This window comes from Rhinoderma darwinii, chromosome 2 (assembly GCF_050947455.1).
Source record: "Rhinoderma darwinii isolate aRhiDar2 chromosome 2, aRhiDar2.hap1, whole genome shotgun sequence".
Classification (NCBI taxonomy): domain Eukaryota; kingdom Metazoa; phylum Chordata; class Amphibia; order Anura; family Rhinodermatidae; genus Rhinoderma; species Rhinoderma darwinii.
Genome location: NC_134688.1, coordinates 107,886,569 through 107,911,481, shown reverse-complemented (window position 1 = coordinate 107,911,481; position 24,913 = coordinate 107,886,569). Strand labels below are relative to the sequence as shown.

General features: G+C 43.2%; 2 protein-coding genes across 5 annotated transcripts in view; both read right to left on the bottom strand.

Moving 5' to 3' along the window:
• NACA (nascent polypeptide associated complex subunit alpha) overlaps positions 1 to 24,913 on the bottom strand; it is a 495,234-nt gene that overhangs the window by 110,794 nt on the left and 359,527 nt on the right. The gene's annotated exons all lie outside the window — the stretch shown is intronic.
• The window catches only part of PRIM1 (DNA primase subunit 1), a 34,209-nt gene continuing 9,395 nt past the window's right edge, over positions 100 to 24,913 (bottom strand). Inside the window, exons 6-13 of the mRNA XM_075852025.1 lie at positions 19,736 to 19,794; positions 14,810 to 14,919; positions 7,976 to 8,061; positions 6,810 to 6,939; positions 6,621 to 6,690; positions 2,556 to 2,650; positions 935 to 1,033; positions 100 to 479 (exon numbers count right to left, since the gene is read on the bottom strand). Of these exons, the coding sequence (XP_075708140.1) occupies positions 460 to 479; positions 935 to 1,033; positions 2,556 to 2,650; positions 6,621 to 6,690; positions 6,810 to 6,939; positions 7,976 to 8,061; positions 14,810 to 14,919; positions 19,736 to 19,794 (669 nt within the window). The 3' untranslated portion in view covers positions 100 to 459. The remainder of the gene's footprint in view (positions 480 to 934; positions 1,034 to 2,555; positions 2,651 to 6,620; positions 6,691 to 6,809; positions 6,940 to 7,975; positions 8,062 to 14,809; positions 14,920 to 19,735; positions 19,795 to 24,913) is intronic.

Genomic DNA, 24,913 nt, shown 5'->3' with positions numbered 1-24,913 from the left:
ACACCAATATATGTATACCGATGCTGGATATAAACATACACAATTGTTTGAGACAACCAACTTATAAGATCGAAACACATGCAAGAACAGAAATTGTACTAAACTATAATATCATTTATTTGATCAGGCCATTTGTTCTGAGTTGGATGTGACCATAAAGATGCAAGTTCTTTCACCTAAATGAATGCGGTCAATTATTTTACACGTAGAAGGCCATTTATTTTAGTCACGTCACCCAGAATTAAATTGACCTTTAAGAGGATTAGAAAACGGCATCCAATGTCCTATAAAGACATTAAGTCGTTTAGCTGTCAGAGCAGTAAAACCGGTTTCTTCTTTATAGATAGAATAAAATGTCTGTAGTAATTGAGGGGAGCCAGAGTTCTTGAAGATGCACGAATCCTTGGATTACAACCAGCAACAAGCAGAGCGCCAAGCCAGGTGATGCTTTCGTGAACATCAAAACTCTTTCTTTAGATCTAAGGTGAAAAAAAAACCCGAAACCATTGTATTTAGTATAATTCTACTATGGCAACGTCGTTACCTTTTTACAACTATAACAAAAAGATGGTAATCTTACGGAAAAGCAAGAAATAAATATTTTAAAAATTCAACAATGTGTAAGCTCATGTGGCAATTCATGCATAAGTTATTGAAACTAGCATTAAATTTTTTTTAGGTCGGCTTTTTATGGCTTTCTTTCCTTGGTTTTTTCCAATTTATTTTTTTTTCATAGCGCATCCATTATAAGGTCTCATTAATTCCTGATTAAAGTAACAGAAGTATTTTTTAATCAATTACTAGGTGTCGCAGTCATAGCTGCCACTTGTTACTAGAAGTTCATTTGCACGATAGTCTTGAAAAACATGAATGAATGGGCCAGTTAAGTGGCAACTGGTGGTTGAAAATACTCCAAGTACACACATCTACTCACCACTTTTTAACAGCATCTCTCCTTTTCTGGAATGGTCAAGTTTATCAAGAAATTGTTCAAATATTTTAACGTATGGAGCCAAGCTGGTTCTTTTATAATCTGATGCAAAAAACAAAATTAGGATTTTAAAATGTAGAAAAAAAATTAAATAAACAAAAAAAGGTACAATGCTAAAGTTTAGTTCAATAGTTGGAGCAGGGAACCACGAACAAACAGAACAAAGGTCATTGGCCTAAAAAAAAAAAAAAAAACACCTAAATCCATAAAATTATTTTCTTGTCCAGTCAATTGGGGGACACAGACCATGAGTATATGCTGTTGCCGCTAAAAGGCGTGATACGAAGAATGAAAAAAAAAAATAACTGCTGGCCCCACCTACAGGCACTGAACTAATAGAAGCAGAACACAAGGTAAAAATATCATACCCAAAGAAGAAAAGCATATCCAACAGACAACCTTATGAACTTCATAACAAAAAAGGGTGGGAGTTGTGTCCCCAATGGGCTGGACAAGAAAAGGATTTTACGCCAAGTACTCAAAAAGTTATAATTTCTCGCTCACCTCATTGGGTGACACACCCATGTGGAATGCTTTGGGTAGTTTCATGGTCTAAGTCCCGAAAGGACATAAGCATCTACTCCACAAATGCCTTGCAACCAAGGGAAGCATCTGCAGACGCATAAGGTATGCACCCTGTAAAATTTGGTGAACGTGTGCAAAGACAACCGGCTAGAGCCGAAGCCTAATGGCATACATCCCAGGAAGCCCCAACTGCCCAAGTGGAGTAGGCTGTAATCAGGAACAGGAGTTCCTTCCCTTTGTGCCGGTAGACCAAGATAGAGTGTTCCTTAAAATGCACCAGAGATGGGCATAAGAACAGCAAAACAATATCCTCATTAAGATGGAAGGAGACCACCTTAGACTGAAAGAAAAAAAAACAACGAGAATTGCCCAATCCGAGAGTTCACACTTGGACAAGGGTCCCCAATGAGGGAAAGGAGTGTCAGTTTGGTCTCCTAGAGGGGAGGCTGATGACTCAGGTGATATCGAGAGTGGAGGAGACCGTGCAGATCTGACCCGTTTAGGAGGCCTGCTCCAGGAAGACTACGTGTAAGGGGAGTCCCCAGAAGGTTGGTCAGCGAGGCGAACCAAGATTCCCATCATGAAACTCGTGACATTGGAGAGGTCACCGACAACCCTAGAGGGGGAATGCGCTATTTTTGGTTTGTCGTCTGCATTAGGTTTTGGCATAGCGGACGGTGGCTAAGATGGCTGGATGTCTACAGATGCTTGGCCTGGAGGCAGTCATGCATCGCAGAGGAGAAAAATGGCGGGACTCGCACTTTTCCATAAGTGGTGGCCCGTAATGGGAAATATTACACAGGCAAAGTGAAAACCTCTTATGCCCATATTAAAATCACTTCTTTTTGCTATGATATCGCTATTAGATATAGAGCTGATCTGATATGGTGGACATTTAGATTTGTTTCTTTTGATTTTTCTTCCTTAAACACCCCCAAAAAACAAAACTACTAATTTACACAACTAGTAATATGTAAATGTTTGCAAACCAGGTTAATGATCGCACAACTGGCAGATCAATTTTTTTCATATAAATCACCTCTAGTTCTTCGTTTTATGTCTGGCTCTCCTTCATCTGGGCTAACTTGTTCCTCTTCTTTTGTGCTTACATTGTCCAGCTCACTACATATCAAGCTAAAATGAACAAAGATAGAGTTGAGTTATATAATAAAAACAAAACAAAACACGAGCTTAACCCCTTAATGACCAGGCCATTTTTTACGTTTTTCCATCGTCGCATTCCAAGAGCTATAACCATTTTATTTTTGCGTCGACATAGCTGTATAAGGTCTTGTTTTTTGCGGGACAAGTTGTATTTTTTAATAGCACCATTTTGGGGGACATATTTATTGATTAACTTTTAGTAACTTTTATTTGGGGGGGAAATAGAAAAAACCCTGAAATTTCGCCACTCTTTTTCGCGTCTTAAATCTACGCCGTTTACCGTGTGATATAAATAACACAATAACTTTATTCAACGGGTTGTTGAGATTGCAACGATACCAAATTTGTATAGTTTTTGTATGTTTTACTACTTTTACCCAGTAAAAACGTTTTTTTCAAAATTATTTGTTTTTGTGTCTCCATATTTGAAGAGCCGTAACGTTTTTATTTTTTCGCCGATGCAGTTGTGTGAGGGCTTTTTTTGCGGGAAGACTTGTAGTTTTTATTGGTACCATTTTGGAGTAGATGCGACTTTTTGATCACTTTTTATCACATTTTTTTTAAAGTCAGGATTCACAGAAAACAGCAATTTTTCCATAGTTTTTTACGGCGTTCACCGTGCGGGTTAAATAATGTAATAGATTTATAGTCGGGTCGTTACGGACGCGGCGATACCAAATATGTGTAACTTTTTAACTTTATTTTGTTTTTTTAATAGTAAAGCATTCTATAAGGGGAAAAGCTGGGTTTTTCATTTTTTTTCACATTTTTTTTTAAATTAACTTTATTAAACTTTTTTTTCACTTTTTTACTAGTCCCACTAGGGGACTATATAATATGCGATTCTGCGATCGCATTTATAATACACTGCAATACTTTTGTATTGCAGTGTATTACTGCCTGTCCGTTTAACACGGACAGTCATCTGCTAGGTCATGCCTGCGGCATGATCTAGCAGGCATTCACTCCAGGCAGCCTGGGGGCCTTTATTAGACCCCCGGCTGCCATTAGAGACACAGATACTCGGCGATCGTATCGCCGGGTGTCAGTGGGATGAGAGGGAGCTCTCTCCCTCTCTCCAAAACCACTCAGATGCGGTGCTCGCTATTGAGCACCGCATCTGAGGGGTTAAACGGGTGAGATCGATACGAATATCTATCTCACCCGGCAGAGCAGCCTCTGGCAGCTGAGAGCAGGTAGATTTGACATCTCCCTGCTCTGTTAACTTATTCCGATGCCGCGACGTAAAAAGTCTATGGCATCGGAATAAGGCCCGTTAGTGACCGATGTAGAAACACGATGGGCCGGTCACTAACGGGTTAAAGAGAGAACCTGCCACATTGAACATGGACTCCAGCCGTGCCAGGATAATAATCCTCCTCAGCAGCAGTCCTGGCACGGCTGGAGTCGATGTCTGGTCATTCTACAGTCGCTCCGCTGTGCTGTGAATAAAGCTGGGCATGAATGAAGAGAAGTGTATGACGCTGATTGGTCAGCGTCATACAATTTTCTTAACAACGCCCACTTAGTGAAACTAAAAAAAATAGCAGAAATCTAAAAATGATCCGAACTTTGTCAATAATAAATGTTTAAAAAAACAAAAATAGTTATCTACATCAAAGCGTTTATTAGATTAGGTAGGAGATAGAGACGTATTAAACTGGTGACAGAGACTCTTTAAGCCCAAAATAAGCAGGAATTGAAATGAATAATTACAAGTTATACTAAATGCCACTTCTTCACATAGAAGTGTATTACATAGTGTTTTTTTTGAAGGGTCACAGATTTGGGGGGGGGGGGGGGGAGAATATCAATATAGTTTCAGACAGCACCTTTAATAGTTGCACAGTGCTTGGAAAAATATCTGAAGTGTCAAAAATTTCATAAGAGGCTTAAAGCAAATCTCAGCCGTTTGATAAATATGATTTGTAGTGGCTTACTGTTGGGCAGTGTTGCAAGGAACTCAAGTTTACAATACAGTTTAACATTAAGACATTAACACCTTGGCGCCATGCCATGTACTATTACGTTGTGGTCGCCAAGGGGAAGTATGGAGCGCGCTCACAGGCTGAGCGCACCCCATACTCGGCAGGTGACGGCTGCGTTACACAGCCGACACCTCACCCCAGCGGGCGGAATCAAAGTTCACTTTGATTCCGTCCGTTTAATACCTTAAATGCCGTGGTCAGGGCTCTTGCAGGGCTTCAAAAGGAAACTGTCAGTATCACAATATTCTGAAATACATTAGTATTGCAGTATATCATGCAAGCCAAGTCTCCTATACTCCAAAATGGTATCTGTGAAAACTAGAGCTCGCCGCGCAAAAATGAAGCCTCACAGCGCTAGATTGACTGAATAATAATAATTAAAAAAAAGTTATGGCTCTCAGAACATAGCGACAAAACATTTTTTTCGCAAATAGTTGTTTGTTTTTTATTAAAAGTGGTAAAACACAAAACATATAAGTTTGGTATCGCCATAATCGTATTTTTCTTCAGCTTCCCAGTACATTATGCGGTACAATAAATTCTGCCATGGCAAACTACAACTTGTTCCGCAAAAAACAAGCCCTCATATGGCTATGCTGACTAGGGATGTCACGATACCAGAATTTGGACTTCGATACCGATACTTCGTTTAGTATTGCGATTTCGATACCAATTTCGATACTTTTGCCAACAATAATAAAAAAAAAATTCTTCCGTTTTCTGATGTGAGGCGCGACGTGTGATGAATTTTGAACGCGCCTCACATTAATAGTAATTAATCCCATCATGTTTCTCAGTCATAATGGGTTAATGTGCGAGGTACATGATGGGGTTAATTACTATTAATGTGAGGCACATGGAGGTTATATTCATCGCACCTCACATTAATAAGTGAAAGAAAGCCGTGTTTATTGAATTTTTTTACAGCGTACACGTCAAATGATGCAAAAAAATTGTTGTGCGCGCCATTACTGAATGTGTATATTTTATGTATTGAGACTTATTTTAATGTTAATTGTAAAAAAGGTGAATGTGTATTTTTTTTTTTTCCATTTTAACAATACATTGTTTTTACTTTATTTTTAAACTCTAATGTACTGACATATATCAGATATGTGCAAGTACATTAGCCTGTGGACGGATAGCACACAGGCAGTTGTTAGGACATACTTGGGTATGCCCTAACAGGAAATATGATAAGACAGCCCTGGGGTCCGTCAATAGACCCTGGGCTTTCTGCCCATATATGGTATGGCCCTCGATCGCGTCACAGGAATTCCCTGTGACGCGATCCAGGGGCATCCCCCCTGCTCATTTTCTCCTGAATGCTGCAGTCAGCTGTGATCGCAGCATTCAGGGGAATAACGGCGGAGATGAGAGGTTTCTCTGATCTCCGCCGTTATAGAGCGGGGCTGCGGCTGTGTAATACAGCCATTGCCCCGCTCCTGACAGGAAGTGCGCGCGCGGTCAGCATGAGGAGGTGCGGCCGGCGCTGCACTAATGAGCGGAGGTTCAGGCACTGAGGACAGAACATGGGGGTGTTTTGTAGTGCGCCCGCCATGTTCTGTCTCCAGTGCCGCAGATCATTAGTGCAGCGCTGGCCGCATCGCATCATCCTGACCCCACGAACTTATCATGACTCAGGAGCGGGGCTGTGGCTGAATTACACAGCCGCAGCCGCGCTCCCATACATTCATGTATTACTATACTGAGCTGTGCGGCTGCGCAGCTCAGTATCGAAATACAGGAAATAGCGGTATCGAACCGTTTAGGGATGCACAGTATCGAAACAGTATCGAAGTTTCGATGCACCGTGCATCCCTAATGCGGACTAAAAAAAACAAAGAAGTTATGGCTTTTGGAAGCCGAGGAGAAAAAAACCGAAACTGAAATTGGCCGTGTCTCCAAGGGTTAAGGTTTACTCCTTCTGTCTGCGTAGTCAAAGAGATTACCTTATTGTTGGGACTGCATATGGATCAAAACTGTCCAACTTCTTTACATCAATTGGAACTGAAATTCTACCTAGAAGAGACAGCAGATTACTTCCAGGGACAACCCCACCTTATCTGTGTTTCTTAAAGGGGCTGCCTCATCAGACATTTATGGTATAAATCAACAGGCCCGGGTAACTCTAGACATACCTGTTTTAGGATGGACACTGAAGGGACTCTTTAGCAAGTGATTCACCCCTTTGCTGACATTAACATCCAAGCGGGGATAGCAATATTGTAACATAATTTCCTTCGCTGAATTTGCACCTTTTTTAAGATCCTAGACAATAAAACACATGAAAGAAAAATTAATCCACAAATGGAATCCTAATTGCACTGTGATAATACTAGAAAACAAAATTGACATGGGGAAAAAAAAACCAAAAAAAAAAAAACGAGAAACAAAAAGGTGAACGGGGCTTTTTCTCCCCCAGAAACATCGCCGCTCTTGTCCACGGGTTGTGTCTACTATTTAGCTCAGCCACATCCACTTGAATGGGGGTCAGATGCAATGCAAGACACAGCCCATGGACTAGGGTGTTAATGTTTCTGGGAAGAAAAAACACTTTTTTTTTCCAAATCAATGCCTTTAAAGAGGCTCGGTCACCAGATTATAAGTGCCCTATCTCCTACCTAATCTGATAGGTGCTGTAATGTAGAGAACAGTGGTTTTTATTTTGAAAAACGATCATTTTTGAGAAAGTTATGAGCAATTTTCGATTTATGCTAATTAGTTTCTTAATGCCCAACTGGGCGTTTAACTTTTTACCAAGTGGGCATTGTAAAGAGAAGTGTATGATGCTGATCTCGCTGTGCTGTGGGAGTCCCACAGAAACTTTACCGAAGTGTCGGGAGAGTGAATAGACGTCGCATCCTGACTGGAGGTGATGTCTATTCACTCTCAAGACACTTCAGTAAGTTAATGTGGGAGTATGTGGCAGCACAGCGTGATCTCGCGAGATCAGGCTAAGCGGAGTACAAATGGACATGAATAGAGAGAAGTGTATGACGCTGATTGGTTAGCGTCATACACTTCTCTTTACAACACCCACTTGGTTAAAAATGAAAAAACGCCCATTTGTCTATTAAGAAACTAATTAGCATAAATCTAAAATTGTTCATAACTTGCTCAAAAATTATAGTTTTTCAAAATAAAAACCACTTATCTGCATTACAGCGCTGATCACATTATGTAAGAGATAGGGCACTTATAATCTGATGACAAAGCCTCTTTAATTAAGATGAGAAGATACGATACAGGAGCAAAGACATCAAGCATCATATACAATCACAGAGGGTCATGAAGATTTACACACCAAATATAAACTTTTCTTTAACTTCTCCCAGCGATCTACAGAGGATCGCGCTTTCTGGAAGTCAAGCAGCAGATTTTCTCGTACTAGTGGTTATATATTAAAGAAACGACAGTTGCTTGCAATAACTATAAATAGTCGGTTTGTATCAATACCATATATCTAGTCACAGATGCCTGAAGGCTAATCAGCAGAAATGATTGTGATAGGAGCTTTCCACATCTACAGTGGCAAAATGATAGCGTCTGATGGAAATCTATACGAATAGTTGAAGAATCTACTGGAAATTGTGGAAAGTTTTTCTTCTTGCACATAGTTATTGATTCTGGTGGCAGAGTTTTGGTATTGAAACAACGCATTTGTTCTATCAGGATTTTTCATACAATAGATATTAAAGGGGTTGGCCAGGAAAACATTTTTTTTTCTAAAAAGTGTCCCCCAGCCTTGGTTTGCCTTCCTTAAAACACCCTACATACTATACTTTCTAACCAGTTTGTTTGATCTCCACCGTCACTGTTGCTCTGTTTGTTTACACCCTTTGCTTCTGGTCCTGGCTGTTTCCGTGTCTTGGAACTCACCTTACCCATGATCCCTTGCTGCATCTGAGGAGACAGCTTACATCCCCCCTCTTCCTCCACATATCTCAGCTATTTGCATACTGCCATACAGTGGCGGACTATCATTAGGGCAGTTCGGGCGGTCGCCCGGGGCCCATGGCCGCTCGAACCGCACGGGCCCCCTCACACCCGGTGGCATCGCTAGCATCGGAGGGGGCCCCGGTGCTAGCAGCAGCCACATTCATTTGTATCTGAGTCCTCAGATACAAACGAATATTATAGGCTGCAGGCCACATTAGGCTTGCAGCCCATCAGGCGCTGGGAAGACTCCCTGCGCAGGCCAGCGTGATGAGGTACTGCATCACGCCGGTCTGCGCAGGCGTCTAATCCGGAGGCTTCACATGCGTCCAGCTTGAGCGTCCGCCACGAGAACGCAGCAAGGTAAGTAAAATATATATTTAGTTTCTTAGGTGGGGTAGCGTTGTGCATATATTCAAGGAGTGGGGGGGGGGGGGTGTATAGTTCTCCGTGAAACTATATACAAGGGGGGAGTGCTGGGTGGCCCTATATGCAAGGGGGAGGGTAGCGCTGTGTGGGCCTATATACAAGGGGGGAGGGGAGCGCTCTGTTACACTATATACAAGGGGGAGCGCTAAGTGGCCCTAAATGCAAGGGGGAGCACTAAGTGGCCCTATATGCAAGGGGAGAGCGCTATGTGGCCCTATATGCAAGGGGGGAGCGCTATGTGGCCCTATATGCAAGGGGGGAGCGCTATGTGGCCCTATATACTAAGGGGGAGCGCTGTGTGACACTATATACAAGGTGGGGGGGATGTGTGGCACCATCCACAGCGGTATGTGTGTGTCGCACTTTACAAGGGGGGCTCTGTGGCGCTATTTACAAGAGGGGGAGGGTTGTATGGCGCTATCTATAGGGTGCTGTGTGTAACTCTACGTGGGGGGGGGGGGATGTGTGTGGTGCTAGATATAAGGGGTGTGTAATATCTACAGGGGCTGTGTGTGGCGCTAACTATGGGGGTGTGTAATATCTACAGGGGCTGTGCGTGACTATGTACAGGGGGCTGTGTGTATGTGGTGTTTTACAGCGTTTGGTATTATATTCAGGCGAGCAGTCTTTGGTGCTATTATATTTAGGGGCACAGTGTGTGGCACCATGAAAATTTTATTTTCGTTTATAGGTGTGGAAATTTTGGAAAAGTGAGGAGCCGCAGACATCCGAGTGGCAAATTCTGCAGAAATGGGTCATGGCCGGGAGAAGTCGTCATGAGCTCTGGACCGGATGGATAAGAAATGAGGGAAAAAACGACTAGAATCTGAGACGTTGTCACCTGTGAGTCACTAGATATATAGGGAAACTGTCACCTCTCCTGACATGTTTATTATAGGAAATCCTTGTATTTCACAAAAAGTCTTTCTGAAGTCCAGTACTGATAGACAATTTCCCTTGTCAGGAGGATGTGTCCCAGCACAGTGTGATACTGTCAGTATGTAGGGGACACAGCCCTGTGACAAGGGGAATCGTAACACCCAATTGTTAATGCTTGCCCAAAAAAGTGTTAAAAATAGTTACGGCAAGGCAGGGCGGCGGTGCGGAAGGGGGGGCCCAAATTTGGGTAACAGCCCAGGGCCCATGGTCTACTTATTCCGCCACTGCTGCCATATCCCTATGTTCACAGGGTCATTCCCTGCTCTAATTACAGTCACCCAGCTCCCTAAAAGATGTCATCTAAAAGAGCGTAAGCACTTCCAGTTCCAGAGAGATCTGCAGGAATTTAGGGAGAAAAAAGCTTATGATTTTGTTAATCAGCAATAACAACATCAGCAGGGAAATAGGGGTCAAAGAGAATCTGACCCCTCTACATCTGAGAGTGAAACAACAGACTCTGAAAGAGTAGGCCCATTCTCTGGGACTGGTGGTGGTAGACAAAAATTTAGAGGAGGTGCCAGAGGTAGGAATAGAGGCCGAGCCAGAGCTTCTTCCAACAGTGGCAGTAATAATTTTTTATCCAACAATCCCCCCATTTCCCGCTACATGCTGAGGGGACAAAAGGATTTATAAAGGGAATAGGAACGGATAAGTTACAAATAATTAATCGGAACATAATCTGAGATCATGCTTTTAGAGAAGGGACTTTCATTTGTCTCCACAGTAAAATTTGATTCATTTACCTGGATCAAGGATTTGAATTGGTTTGCTCGTAAATTAAAATGGATTAAGTTTTTCAAACATTACAACAGGAAAAAATGTCTGGAAATGGGTCTAGAGGAATCTGATTTAGAAGGACTAGAAGCACTGGAAGGGTTACTTGAAGAATCAAGTAGAACCCCAGGACTGGGTCCTTTTACTAATCTAAGAACTAGAAGTAGGAAGTTGCCGCCATTGGGAGATTTTACCAACGTAGATCTGTTCGTAGATTTGGTGGGTGAAGAGATCAAAGCTTTGAGTCAGGATATGAGGGGCATTGATAACAATCTGTCTTGGTCTGAACGCCTAGCTCTTACCACTTTGGAAAAAAGACGTAATATCATTCTAAAAGCATCCGATAAGGGTGGGAACATTGTGGTTATGAGTCGAGAAGACTATAAGAAAATGTGTGAGGACATATTGCTCAATCCTGACTGTTACAACATTCTAAAAGATAACCCCACAGCAGTGTTCAAGAAGGAGCTTTTAGGTATCCTGCGGGATGCAAAGAGCAGGTCTTTGATCAGTGCTAGCGAATTCAACTTTCTATTTCCTCAATTTCCTATTATGGCATGCTTTTATAGCCTGCCAAAAATCCACAAGGGCTATCCTCCCCTACGTGGTAGACCCATTGTATCAGGTATTAATAATCTAGCCCAGAATGTGAGTACATATATAGACCAGGTGCTGCGTCCGTTTGTGCTAGGTCTCACATCATATGTACGTGATACCATGGATGTTTTAAAACAAATTGAGGGTATCACTTTGGAACAAAATACATTTCTGGCGAGTTTGGATGTGGAGGCTTTGTATTCCTCCATTCCACATAGACTTGGCTGTGAAGCAGTGTAATACTTTCTAAAATCTAGGGGCACTCAATATGTGGCTCATAACCAGCTTGTTTTGCAATTATTACACTTTGTGTTAGAAAGGAATGTTTTTATCTTTGAAGACCGTATTTTTCATCAGCAACGTGGTACAGCAATGGGGAGTCCCACTGCTCCCACGTATGCAAACTTGTTTCTTGGTTGGTGGGAAGAGACAGTGGTCTTTGGGGATAAATTTGTCAAGTGGACTTCATCAATAGGTATCTGGATTAGATATATTGATGACGTGTTGTTGCTCTGGAATTCCACAGTGGAGGAATTCAATAATTTTGTGGCAGCCCTTAATACAAACGATTTAGGGCTCAGGTTCACATGTGAAATCAGTGATCAGGAATTATCTTTTTTAGATCTTAAGATAATTAAAACTAAGGAAGGCACAATACGTACTAAAGTACACCGAAAGGAGACAGCAACCAATAGTTTCCTACAATGGAACAGTTGTCACCCTTATCCCCTCAAACGTGGGATTCCCAGAGGCCAATTCATGAGAGTACGCCGAAATTGTAGTTCAATGGACGATTTTGAGTCACAGGCACATGACCTCACAAACAGATTGAAGGAGAGGGGCTTCCCTAAGGGGGTAATTAGAAAGGCCTATGAGGGAGCGAGGGATGCAGATAGGCAGAGCCTTTTAGTCCCTAGACAACGTCAAGAGGAAAGGGTCACTAGGCTCATAGGTACTTTTGACTCCAAACAATCTGAGATCATGGAAATCCTCAAGAGGTATTGGCATATCCTAGGAGCCGATGCTGACTTGGCGGATCAGATAACACAATGGCCTTCAGTCACGTTCCGTAGAGGTAAAAACATCAGGGATAGGGTGATGCAGAGTTGTTTTGATCCAATAATCAAAACGGGTACTTGGTTAGATAGGCAGATACCGGGTACACACAGATGTGGTAGTTGTAGAGCCTGTGATTTCATTCAAAGTGGAAAAAAATTCAAAAGTGTTACCACCATGGTGGAGTATGATATCCGAGATTTTGTGAACTGCAAAACGGCTGGAGTTGTCTATTTAATCACATGTCCGTGCCCACTGAATTACGTGGGCAAGACGATACGGCAGTTTCGGCGCCGGATTAGGGAACATGTTGGAGATGTTACAAATGAAAGATACTTCCATATCAAAACATGTGCATGCAAAACATCAAGGCAGGGCAGAATGTTTAAAATTTCAGGCAATTGAATTGGTACGTCCTCCTAAACGGGGAGGGGATTGGGATAACCTCATTCTGCATAAAGAGGCCCAATGGATCTACAGACTGGCTTGCGTACATCCTGAAGGTTTAAACGAGCAAATAAATTATACCTGTTTTATTTAATATACAATCCATATCAAGTCATAGGGCTTTTTTGGTCCTCTGGTAATGCATTCCTAGTCCCAGTGTAGTCACTTGTAATATATCAATCAATAAGTAGCAGGTATGGCAATTGAGTCCAGGAGTGTGTCATATGTTTTATGTGAGGTTTACAATTACGTCGTTCTTCCATCCATATATTATGTATTTTCAGGGTAGGTGCTCCTATCGTGGTAGTCCAATTGCGGTCCTGAGCTGATCCGCAACATATATCCAACCTAATAGTGTTATACTCCATCCTTGAATAGCATGAGGCTTTGTGTAGCAAACAGATACTTCTACAGCCTCCCATTGAGTCAGCATGATCTGTGTTGTTTACATTGTTACTTCCGGGTATGTCAGCTGACAGCCGGGAGTCACATGGTTGAGCATCATGGATGTGCTGGGCCAGTGTGATTGGCTGTTTGATGTATGCTGCCGGAGCCAGGGGGCGGAGTATTCAGTTCATAGTGACTCAGGGAGTCCCAGAGTGAAGCATGCCGCTGACATCTATGCGTGCATGCTTCCGTGTTGTGCAGTAGAATACCTGCTGCTGAAGATATATCGCTGGCATCCTGGCCAGACTGACAGACCCCTGATGATAAGTATAGAAACGCGTAGGGTCGGGTGAAGTGAGGGAATTTTGCGTAGGGGGCAGTGGCATTGTTGTGCATCTGTACATTGGGAGAATCTGGTGCGGTTAACGCAGGCTCCTGTGTGAACGAGGGTCCAAACCACTGCTTTACCAATGTTATACGCTGATTCCATATTTTGATATCTCTGTTTACATACCCAGTCACAAAGGGTTCGCAAACGAACTAGGCCTGGGAGTATTGTGTTTAATACGTTTTTAAATACACGGTTGGGCTTTTCACAGTGGTGATTGTACCCCTGTTTTTAGATAGCTATGAAATAAAAATTATACATTTTACTCATTTATCACTTCAGTGAATTTTCTACCGGAAGTTCTAGCTGAGCAAAGACACGGAACGTCAGAAGAAGTGAAAAATTAGAAGTCGGGAACGCCACAAGATATAAACAGACATTATATTAGGAAGTTAAGTGTACAGGTCACATTAGGTTAAAATAGAAATAAAAATTATTCCTGGACAACCCCTTTAAAGGGGTTTTCCAGGTTTTGACAACTGATGACCTATCCACCTGATAGGTCATCAGCACATGATCTGTGGGGGTCCAACACCCGGGCCCCGCACAGATCAGCTGGTCCGGTGCCTCCGTGCACCAGACGTACATGCCGGAAGCAGTTAGCTCCGGCCACGGAATAGCGGCAGAGCTGCAGTACTGCTACTCTGCTCCTATTCAAGTGAATAGGAGCAGATCTGCAGCACAGCCGCTATCCTATGTACGGAGCCAACTGCTTCCGGGCTCCGTACATAGCATTATGTGCCACAACATCCGCTGCCCGCAGGCCACCAGAGCAGCTTATTGGTGCAGGGTCTGGGTGTCGGACCCGCACCGATGACATACTGATGACCGGTGGATTTGTCATCAGTTGTCAGAAGGTGGACAACCCCTTTACGTCGAAAAATAAGTTACAAATAATTTCTGCCTGTTTGTTTATAGGGCTGTCATATAACAGATATTGCATATCACTAGAATATGCCCCTATTGTTCAATTGGTAGAGGTCCGCCCATTGTGACCCATGCAGATCACTAGAACAAAGTGGTAGCTACGGCACTTCATTCCAGCATCGGCAGAGGACATCCTAGCAAACAATTTTGACATCCTAGCAAAATGCCACAATCTCTGAGGAGACACCAATGAAGAAAAAAATAAAAATAGATAAAATCAAAAAGGTCATGTGGACCAGAGTTTAAGATAAAGGATATCGTCAGGAACCAGAGCCAACACTTTGTCCCAGCACTGCTTGTTCTCCAGGATGTCCTGATCCACCAAAGCGTATTGTTCAAAATATCTCTCTACAACCATAATGGATTTCCTGTAAGCCACAGAAAAAATACATTATTCACAGGACAATGAATTATAAAACATATGATTCATTTAAAATGTACTAAGTTCAAAAGAATTCATAAAAAAGCTGGCAGAAAACTAAAGCTGGCCATATTAGATATATGTTGGCCAAACCCGCAGATGTCGGGGAAGATAAAGGTCGGGCGTGTTGAATTTCAACTTGCTCGATCCTTTTGTTTGTTAATATTTGTAAATATTTTTTTTTTTGAGTATGCCTCGTAAAATCCTTTTCTCATCCAGTGCATTGGGGACACAACAGTATATACCCACGGTTTGTCATTAGTATGAATAACACAGAGAATAAAAAATGGGTTGGACCCTCCTACCGGCTATACCCCTCCTACCGATACTCAGCAAAGTCAGTCTTTACATAAGCTGTATAAGCAGAAGACAAGGTAAGGAAACCATATCAGAACCAGAAAGAAGAAAACTAGGTTGCTACCAGGTAGTTACCGTGCATACCTGAAAAGCAGAAGCCTAATGGCACACAGCCCAGGAGGCAACAACCGTCCTAGTGGAATGGGCTGTATTAAGGAATGGGGTTCCCTCTGGTAGACATCGAAAATATTCAAATGAATACAATAGGCGATGGTAGCCTTAGGCTATGTTCACACGGGGTCTTTTGCCGAGTTTATTGACGCGGAAACCGCGTCGCAAAACTCGGCAGAAACTCCCCGAGAACGCCTCCCATTGATTTCAATGGGAGGCGTCGGCGTCTTTTTCCCGCGAGCAGTAAAACTGCCTCGCGGGAAAAAGAAGCGACATGCCCTATCTTCGGGCGCTTCCGCCTCCGACCTCCCATTGACTTCAATGGGAGGCAGGAGAAAGCGTGTTTTCTGCCCGCGGCGCTCAATGGCCGCGGGCGAAAAACGGCGCGATCATTGCTATTCACACGGAGTATTTTGGGGGAGGAATATCTGCCTCAAAATTCCGTTTGGAGCTTTGAGGCAGATATTCCTCCCCCAAAATACTCCGTGTGAACATAGCCTTAAAGGCAGCCAAAAGTCTTCCTCGGACCTTCTAAGACTGCAAACAAGAAGTCAGATCTGCGAGGAGAAGAAATTATGGCTAGATAGCCAAGGCACAAACAACATCCAAATTTTGAATAGAATGGTGCTAAGGCAAAACGTATCCTTGTTGGTGGAAGAAGGAGTCCACCTTGGGCAAAAAAGAAGGTCTGGTACGTTGCACTGCTTTATTCTGATAGAGTGTTAAATACGGGGAATGACAAGACAGGGCCATCAGTTGAGTAACTCTTGAGAGGTCAACGCCACAAGGAAAACCGCATTCCAGATGAGACCTACAGAGGTTCAAACGGAGCGGACTGCAGCACATCTAGAACCAAGGGCCAATTCCAGTCAGAAGTGGAAGACCGATAAGGGGGAACATCGCAAGCAGCCCCGTGCAAGAAAGTCCAAACATCCAAATTGGAATCCAATGGTCTGTTCAGTATGAACAATGCAGACACTTATCCCTAAGGCTGGGTTCACACGACCATGTTACGTCCGTAATGTACGGAACGTATTTCGGCCGGAAGACCCGGACCGAACAGAGTGCAGGGAGCCGGGCTCCTAGCATCATAGTGATGTACGATGCTAGGAGTCCCTGCCTCGCTGCAGGACAACTGTCCCGTACTGTAATCATGATTACAGTACGGGACAGTAGTTCCACGCAGAGGCAGGGACTCCTAGCATCGTACATCACTATGATGCTAGGAGCCCGGCTCCCTGCACTCTGTTCGGTCCGGGTCTTCCGGCCGAAATACGTTCCGTACTTTACGAACGTAACATGGTCGTGTGAACCCAGCCTTAAACGAACTAAGAGCAAGACCGGGATCCAACGCTTCCTGGAGGAACGACAGTTTTTGACAGAGAAAATACCAAGGGAGGAAGGTCTAATCCTCACACCTGCAAAAGTCTTTCAAGTATGTTGGTAAATGCAGGCCGAAAACTACGTGCTAGCCTTTAACAAGCCTTCTGCTCTCAGAACTGCAACAGCAACGGCGTTAATTGTAGCAAATTTGGGTTAAAAAAAGATCCCTGAGAGAGCAGATCATGCCAGAGAGTCAATGGCTAGGGAACGTCAGCCAACGAAGCCACCACATCAACAACGACTCGGCCAGTCTGGAGCCACAAGTATGGTAGGAACCCCCCTTGATAATCAGGTTAAATTGGTCCCATAGAGACACCAGAGCCTTGACCACGCATGGTTCGGGATCTCGAGCCCAAGTTATTAATTGGAGAACCTTGCGGTTGAACCTGGACACCATCAAGTTCATGTTCGGCCTGCCGTACCCAGAGAAAATATGGTCAAAACACCTTGTGATAAAGAGACCATTCCCTTCGGTCGTCCCATTTGCGACTGACTCAATTGTTGACCTCTGAGATGTGCACTGAAGAGAGGGTATGAACGTGGAGCTCCACCCACAATGCCATCTGCCATCTCTGATTAACTCCTTGGCAAATCAGACAGGCTACTGCCGTGACATCGTAAGGCCCCATGCACTCGACCGTAGAATTTATCTGTAATTACGCATCCATTCACTTCTATTGACCATGGACACCTTCCCGTATATTTACGGAAAGGTGTCTGGGCCGTTGAAATGCTTTGCCAAAGATAGGACATGTCCTATTTTTTGCTTTTTACGGACCGTGTTCCCATACTTAATATGGGAGCACGGCCCGCAAATGTGGGTGGCTGTCTGCGGCCATCAGTGCCCGTAATCACTGTCCGTGATTACAGGCACGGTCGTGTGCAGGGGGCCTTAGTCTGGAGTTGAAGTCCTCACTCCCTGTAAGAGGGCGAATTTCTCTGGAGGAAGTAACACTGAAGCCAACTGGGTGTTCAACATCAAACCCAAGAAGATAATTTAAGGAGCCAAGCAGTAGTTGGAGGGGTTGAACGGCAGTGCCACGAATGTATAATGGTGCGGGAGAACTGCAAAGCACAGGAAACTCTTATGGGTTGGGCAAATGGAGACATGTCCTTTATGTTGACTGAAAAGAGAAAATTCCCCTGATCCATGAAGGCGATACCCGAGAGGAGGGACTACATGCAGAAATGACTTACCTTGACATAGGCATTCAAATGTTTAAGGTCCAGGATGGGGCGGACCGACCCATCCTTATTCAAAATAAAGATTGCCGCAAAAACGAGGATATTCCTGATTTGTGAGGAACAGGGACAATGACTCCTTGACTCAAGAGTGAGTCTATTGTCTGAAAATGAGGTGGATGCGCTGGCAGGTGAACGAGAAAAAAAATTGGGTGGCAGGCTTACAAACTCTATTGTGCACCATGAAGAAATGACTTCCTGCACTTAGGCATCTGAGATGTGAGCGAACCAGACTTGAAATAAAGAAGCCTGTCCCCCTACTAGGGAATTTTACCCGCTCAAGTTATTGCGCCTGAGGACAAGTGCCAAGAGGGACGGGCTTGAAGGAGAGCTTGTGCTTGGAGTCCTGGTGGGACGGTTGTCTGGATGCTCATGGACTAAAGAATCTGCTAAAGCAGGGGTGGGGGAACGTCCGGCCCATGAGATCATTTGGTTTGGCCAACCTCACTCAGACCTGCTCTGCCACTGCGTCATTCGCTACCTGGCTCCGTCTGCCCTACTCAATCACATTTAAGAGCAGGAGGTGAGCGAACGGAGCCAAGTATAGCAGCGACAGTCTGAGTGAGGTCGGCGCGTGATGGCCCGAGAGTGGACCAGTCCAGTCACCTGACCTCAAGTTAGTGACGTGAGGTCAGATGACTCAGGTCAGGTGACTGGACTACTCCCGGGCCGGCAGAGTCCAGTCACAGCACGCACCTACCTCACTTTGCCTGCCGCGTTATTCCCTCTTTGCATCCGTCCGCCCATCTCACTCACATTTAGGAGCATGAGGAGGGCAGCAGTCTGAGCCAAGCATGACGGCGGTCAGAGTGAGGCCGATGTGTGCCGGCCTGCGAGTGGACCAGTCCAGTCACCCGACGTGAGGTCAGGTGACTGGACGGTCCACTCCCAGGCTGGCACGCACTGACCTCCTCACTCAGACCGCTGCATCCTTATTCACTAGTAGTAAATGACAGTACTTGCCTCCATCTGCCCTCTTCCTGACCTAAAATGTAGAAACTTAGCTGAGGCCTAAATGTAGAAATTTAGCTGTAGTTTAGACATATGACCTGTCCTAAAAGCATGAAGCGAGGTCAGGTGACAAAGGGTTTTTTCCCCCCATCAAGGACATTTATGATAAATCCATAGGATACGTCATAAATGTCAGATAGGTGCGGGTCCCCGATCTATCTCTAGAATGGGGCCCCCTAAACCCCGTTCTACCTTTGTGTTGTGGCTGAAGCGTGCGATTTCCAACCATGAAGAAAAAAACAGCGTAGTCTGAAGAGAGGGTCTGAGGGAAAATGGATGCCTGAAAACAGATCCTACCCGATTCTGGTGCATTCCTAGCGCCGACAGCAGCAGAGTTGCTGTGTCCCCGGCTCATCCGCGCCACAATTCTGTGCCAGCAGTCACGTGGTGACTGCGCACCAAATTGCAGAGATGTAGCAGTTATCGGGAACCATGCCCGCTAGACAGAGGAGGAAAGGGGCAGAAAACGGCACTTATTCTTAGTGTCACATCTTCTAGTGGCAACAGCATATACCCATGGTCTGTGTCCCCCAATGAGGAGAAGGACCCCCCCAGTAAAGGAAAATAAATTATATTTACAGTAAATTACAACACTTGCACTTCAGTAGAAATGGCTCTTAATAACGTCAGTGGTATTGCAGAAGGACAAATTAACATACTTTATGAATGGATGAATTGGATCAGAGAGCTGTACTTTCTTTACGGTTTCTTCTCCTCCCTGCAAAAGAAAACATTAGTAAATTTATTGGGAACATTAAGACGGTTTTCCACAGCCTTTGCAGTCACATGATTACGTCACATGACGGCATGGATATAGGGTCAGAAAAATGACAGTTTATCAGGGACCAGTGTCTGGACATCGGAAAGCATGAGGCAGAATAGAGACTTGGATATATAGGCGAGTATCTTGTCATGGCATTACAATAACTCGTGGGTTCAATGGAACAAAAAAAGGCTGTTCCAGACAAGAGAATGGTGGCTGTCCCAGCAATTATTCTTAGCAGGGAAGATGCTCTGTGCTACGTTGTAGATTTTGTCTGCGGCCGTTTTAATTGCTAGAATGGAACATGAGAAAAGAGACCAATTTCTATAAAGTACATTTTGAGCTGAACAAACAAAATTTTGATGATCCATAAGACCAATAAATGAGTAATGTATGATGTTTCCTATGCAATATATTCATCTTAGCAAAAGAGGATGTTCAGAACATTAACCCCTTAAGGACGCAGCCTAGTTTTGGCCTTAAGGCTCAGAGCCCATTTTTCAAATCTGACATATTTCACTTTATGTGGTAATAACGTCGGAATGCTTAAACCTACCCAAGCGATTCTGAGATTGTTTTCTCGTGACACATTGGGCTTCATGTTCGTGGTAAAATTTGGTCGATATATTCAGTGTTTATTGGTGAAAAATTGCAAAATTTAGAGAAAATTTTGAAAAAATTGCATTTTTCAGAATTTAAATGCATCTGCTTGTAAAACAGACGGTTATACCACCCAAAATAGTTACTAGTTCACATTTCCCATATGTCTACTTTAGATTGGCATCGTTTTTTGAACATTCTTTTATTTTTCTTGGACGTTACAAGGCTTAGAACATAAACAGCAATTTCTCATATTTTTAAGAAAATTTCAAAAGCCTTTTTTTTAAGGTACCTCTTGAGTTCTGAAGTGGCTTTGTGGGGCCTATGTATTAGAAACCCTGATAAAACACCCCATTTTAAAAACTAGACCCCTCAAAGTATTCAAAACAGCAGTTATAAAGTTTTTTAACCCTTCAGGCATTTCACAGGAATTAAAGCAAAGTGGAGGTGAAATTTGCAAATTTCATTTTTCTTGCTGAATTTCAATTTTATTCATTTTTTTTTCTGTAACACAGAAGGTTTTACCAGAGAAACACTACTAAATATGTATTGTCCAGATTCTGAAGTTTTTAGAAATGTCCCACATGTGGCCCTACTGCGCTCGTGGACTAAAAGACAAGCCCTAGAAGCAAAGAAGCACCTAGTGCATTTTGAGTCCTCTTTTTTATTAGAATATATTTTAGGCAGCATGCCAGGTTTGAAGAGGTGTTGAGGTGTCAAAACAGTAGGAATCCCCCAATAGTGACCCCATTTTGTAAACTACACCCCTCAAGGAATTCATTTAGGGTTGTTGTTACCATTTTGACCGCACATTTTTTTCACAGCACGTATTTGAATTGGGCTCTGAAATGAAAAAAATGTCATTTTTTCCAATAAAATGTAATTTGTGATCAAAATTTCTTATTTTCACAGGGAACAAAATACCCCATTTTGTTGCCCAATTTGTCCTTAGTGTGGCAGTACCCCATTTGTGGTGATAAACTGCCGTTTGGGCCCATGGGAGGGCTCAGAAGGAAAGGAGCGCTATATGTTTGTTGGAGTCCAGATTTTGTTGGATTGGTTTTCGGGTGCCATGTCGCATTTGCAGAGCCTCAGAGGTATCAAAGCAATGGAAACCCACCAAAAGTGACCCCATTTTGGAAACTACACCCCTCAAGGAATTCATTTATGGTTGTTGTTAGCATTTTGACCGCACAGTTTTTTCACAGCACGTATTTGAATTGGGCTCTGAAATGAAAAAAATGTCATTTTTTCCAATAAAATGTAATTTGTGATCAAAATTTCTTATTTTCACAGGGAACAAAATACCCCATTTTGTTGCCCAATTTGTCCTTAGTGTGGCAGTACCCCATTTGTGGTGATAAACTGCCGTTTGGGCCCATGGGAGGGCTCAGAAGGAAAGGAGCGCTATATGTTTGTTGGAGTCCAGATTTTGTTGGATTGGTTTTCGGGTGCCATGTCGCATTTGCAGAGCCTCAGAGGTATCAAAGCAATGGAAACCCACCAAAAGTGACCCCATTTTGGAAACTACACCCCTCAAGGAATTCATTTATGGTTGTTGTTAGCATTTTGACCGCACAGTTTTTTCACAGCACCTATTTCAATTGGGCTGTGACATTAAAAAAATGTCATTTTTTCCAATAAGATGTAATTTTTTACCAAAATTTCTTATTTTCACAGGGAACAAAATACTCAATTTTGTTGCCCAATTTCTCCCTAGTGCATCAATACCCCATTTGTGGCAATAAACTGCCGTTTGGGCCCATGGGAGGCCTCAGAAGGGAAGGAGCGCTGTGTGTTCTTTGGAGTACAGATTTTGCTGGTTTGGTTTTCGTGTGCCATGTCACATTTGCAGAGCCCCAGAGGTATCAAAGCAATGGAAACCCACCAGAAGTGACCCCATTTTGGAAACTACACCCCTCAAGGAATTCATTTATGGGTAATGTGACCATTTAGACCCCATAGTTTCTTCACAGAACTTATTTGAATTGGACTGGGAATGAAAACAAAATTATTTTTGTCAAATAATATGTAGTTTTGGCTGAAAATTTCTTATTTTCACAAGAAACAAAATACCCCATTCTGTTGCGCAATTTGTTCTGAGTGCCGCAATACCCCATTTGTTGTGATAAACTGCCGTTTGGGCCCATGGGAGGGCTCAGAAGGAAAGGACCACCATTTGGCCTACTCGGGATTTTCTAGTGCGAAGTCATGTATGCAGAAGCCCCTGAGGTACCAGTACAGTTGAAACCCGCAAGAAGTGACCCCGTTTTAAAAACTACACCCTTAAGGCATTCATCTAGAGGTGTAGTGACCATTTTGACCGGAGACCTACACCCCATAAACTGTAATGTGGGTTCTCCCGGGTATGGCAATACCCTACATGTGGCTGTTATCAGCTGCCTGGACACACAGCAGGGCCCAGAGGGGAAAGACGAGGGGGGATAAGCTGTGCGGAGTGCATCAGGGTAAGTAAAATTGGGGTAAATTATAAACCAAGGGATGTATGATAAATTTTAAAACACTTTCATACAGAGCTCTGGTTATTCGGGACACGTTTCACATTGATATATTGTGTCATCCCCTATCGCCCTCTTATAGCAGACTTTGCACCTCTTTTGACTTTTTCCCTTCTTGCCAGTTTGGGGAACTTCCCCTGGAAAGTGTTGCCCTGGTACGATGCGTGTGGGCTCGCTTCCAGAAGTACTGGGTGCCCCCCCTTCTTGGTCCCTAAAGATTAGGTTCTTGATAATCACCTCTTGAAATTCCAGGAAAGTTCCCGTCTGGCCTGCACATCGACGTAGCACGTACGCATTGTACAAAGCCATCTGTATGATGTTCCCGGCCAGCTTCTTATACCACACCGCATGGCGCTGTAGGGCTTCAGGGCTTGATCTTACAAGTCCATCACTCCCATGTACCTATTGTAGTCCAGGATGCAGTCTGGTTTGGGGGTGGCCTTTCCTTCATATATCCTAAACCTGTAGGTATACCCTGATGCACTCTCACAGCTTATACATCTTCACGCCATACCTTGCCCTCTTACCCGGCAGGTACTCGCAGAATTGAACCCTCCCTTTAAAATGTACCAGGGACTCATCAATAGAAATACACTTCTCGGGGGTGTATGCTTGGGAAAACCGGGCACTGGAACGGTCTAATAGGGGTCTCCGTTTAGACAAACGGTCAAAACTGGGGTAATCTCGGGGTGGGCACGGCTCATTATCAGTATAATGTAAGAAGCGAAGTATTGCCTCATTTATTTATTTTTTTAGGTTCCAGTTCAGTTCTGAAGTTGCTTTGAGGGGCCCATATATTAGAAACCCCTATCAAATACCCCATTTTAGAAACTAGACCCCTCAAAGTATTCCCAACAGCATGTAGAAAGTTTATGAACCCTTTAGGTGTTTCACAAAAATTTAGAGCAAAGTAGAGGTGAAATTTACATTTTTTTTTTGTCAGAAAATCCTCTTTATACCATTTTTTTTATAACACAAAAGGATTTATCACAGAAACGCAACTTAATACGTATTGCCCAGATTCTGCAGTTTAGAGAAATATCCCACATGTGGCCCTTGGGCGGTAATGGACTGAAGCACCGGCCTCCGAAGCAAAGGAGCACCCAGTGGATTTTGAGGCCTCTTTTTTATTAGGCACCATGTCCGGTTTGAAGAGGTCTTGTGGTGCCAAAACATTGGGAACCCCCCAAAAGTGACCCCAATTTGGAAACTAGACCCCTTGAGGAATCCATTGTAGTTTTCTTGGGGTGCATGCGGCTTTTTGATCAGTTTTTATTCTATTTTTAGTTGGCGTGGTGACTAAAAAACAGCAATTCTACTATTGTTTTTTTTTCGTTTTTTTTTACAGCGTTCACCGTGCGCTATAAATGACATATTCACTTTATTCTGCTTGGCGATACGATTACGGCGATACCAGATGTTTATAGGTTTTTTTTATGTCTTATGGCGTTTGCACAATAAAATACGTTTTGTAAACAATCATTCACTTTTTGTGTTACCTTATTCTAAGAGCCATAACGTTTTTATTTTTCAATCAATAAAGCCGTGCGAGGACTTATTTTTTGCGTAACGAACTGTAGTTTTGATCAGTACCATTTTTAGGTACATGCGACTTTTTGATCTCTTTTTATTCCATTTTTTGGGAGGTGAAGTGACCAAAGAATTGTGATTGTGGTTCGGTTTATTATTATTTTATTTTACGGCGTTCACCGTGCGGGATAAATAATGAAATAATTTTGTAGTTCAGGCCGTTACGGACGCGGCGATACCAATTATGTATAGTTTATTTGTTTGTTTATATATTTTTATTAATAATAAAGGACTGATAAGGGAAAAGGTGGGATTTTTACTTTTATTACTTTTAAATCTTTTATTTTCTAATTTTTACACATCTTTTTTTAACTTTTTTTTCACTTTATTACTTTGTCCCACTAGGGGACATGAGGGCAGGAGGC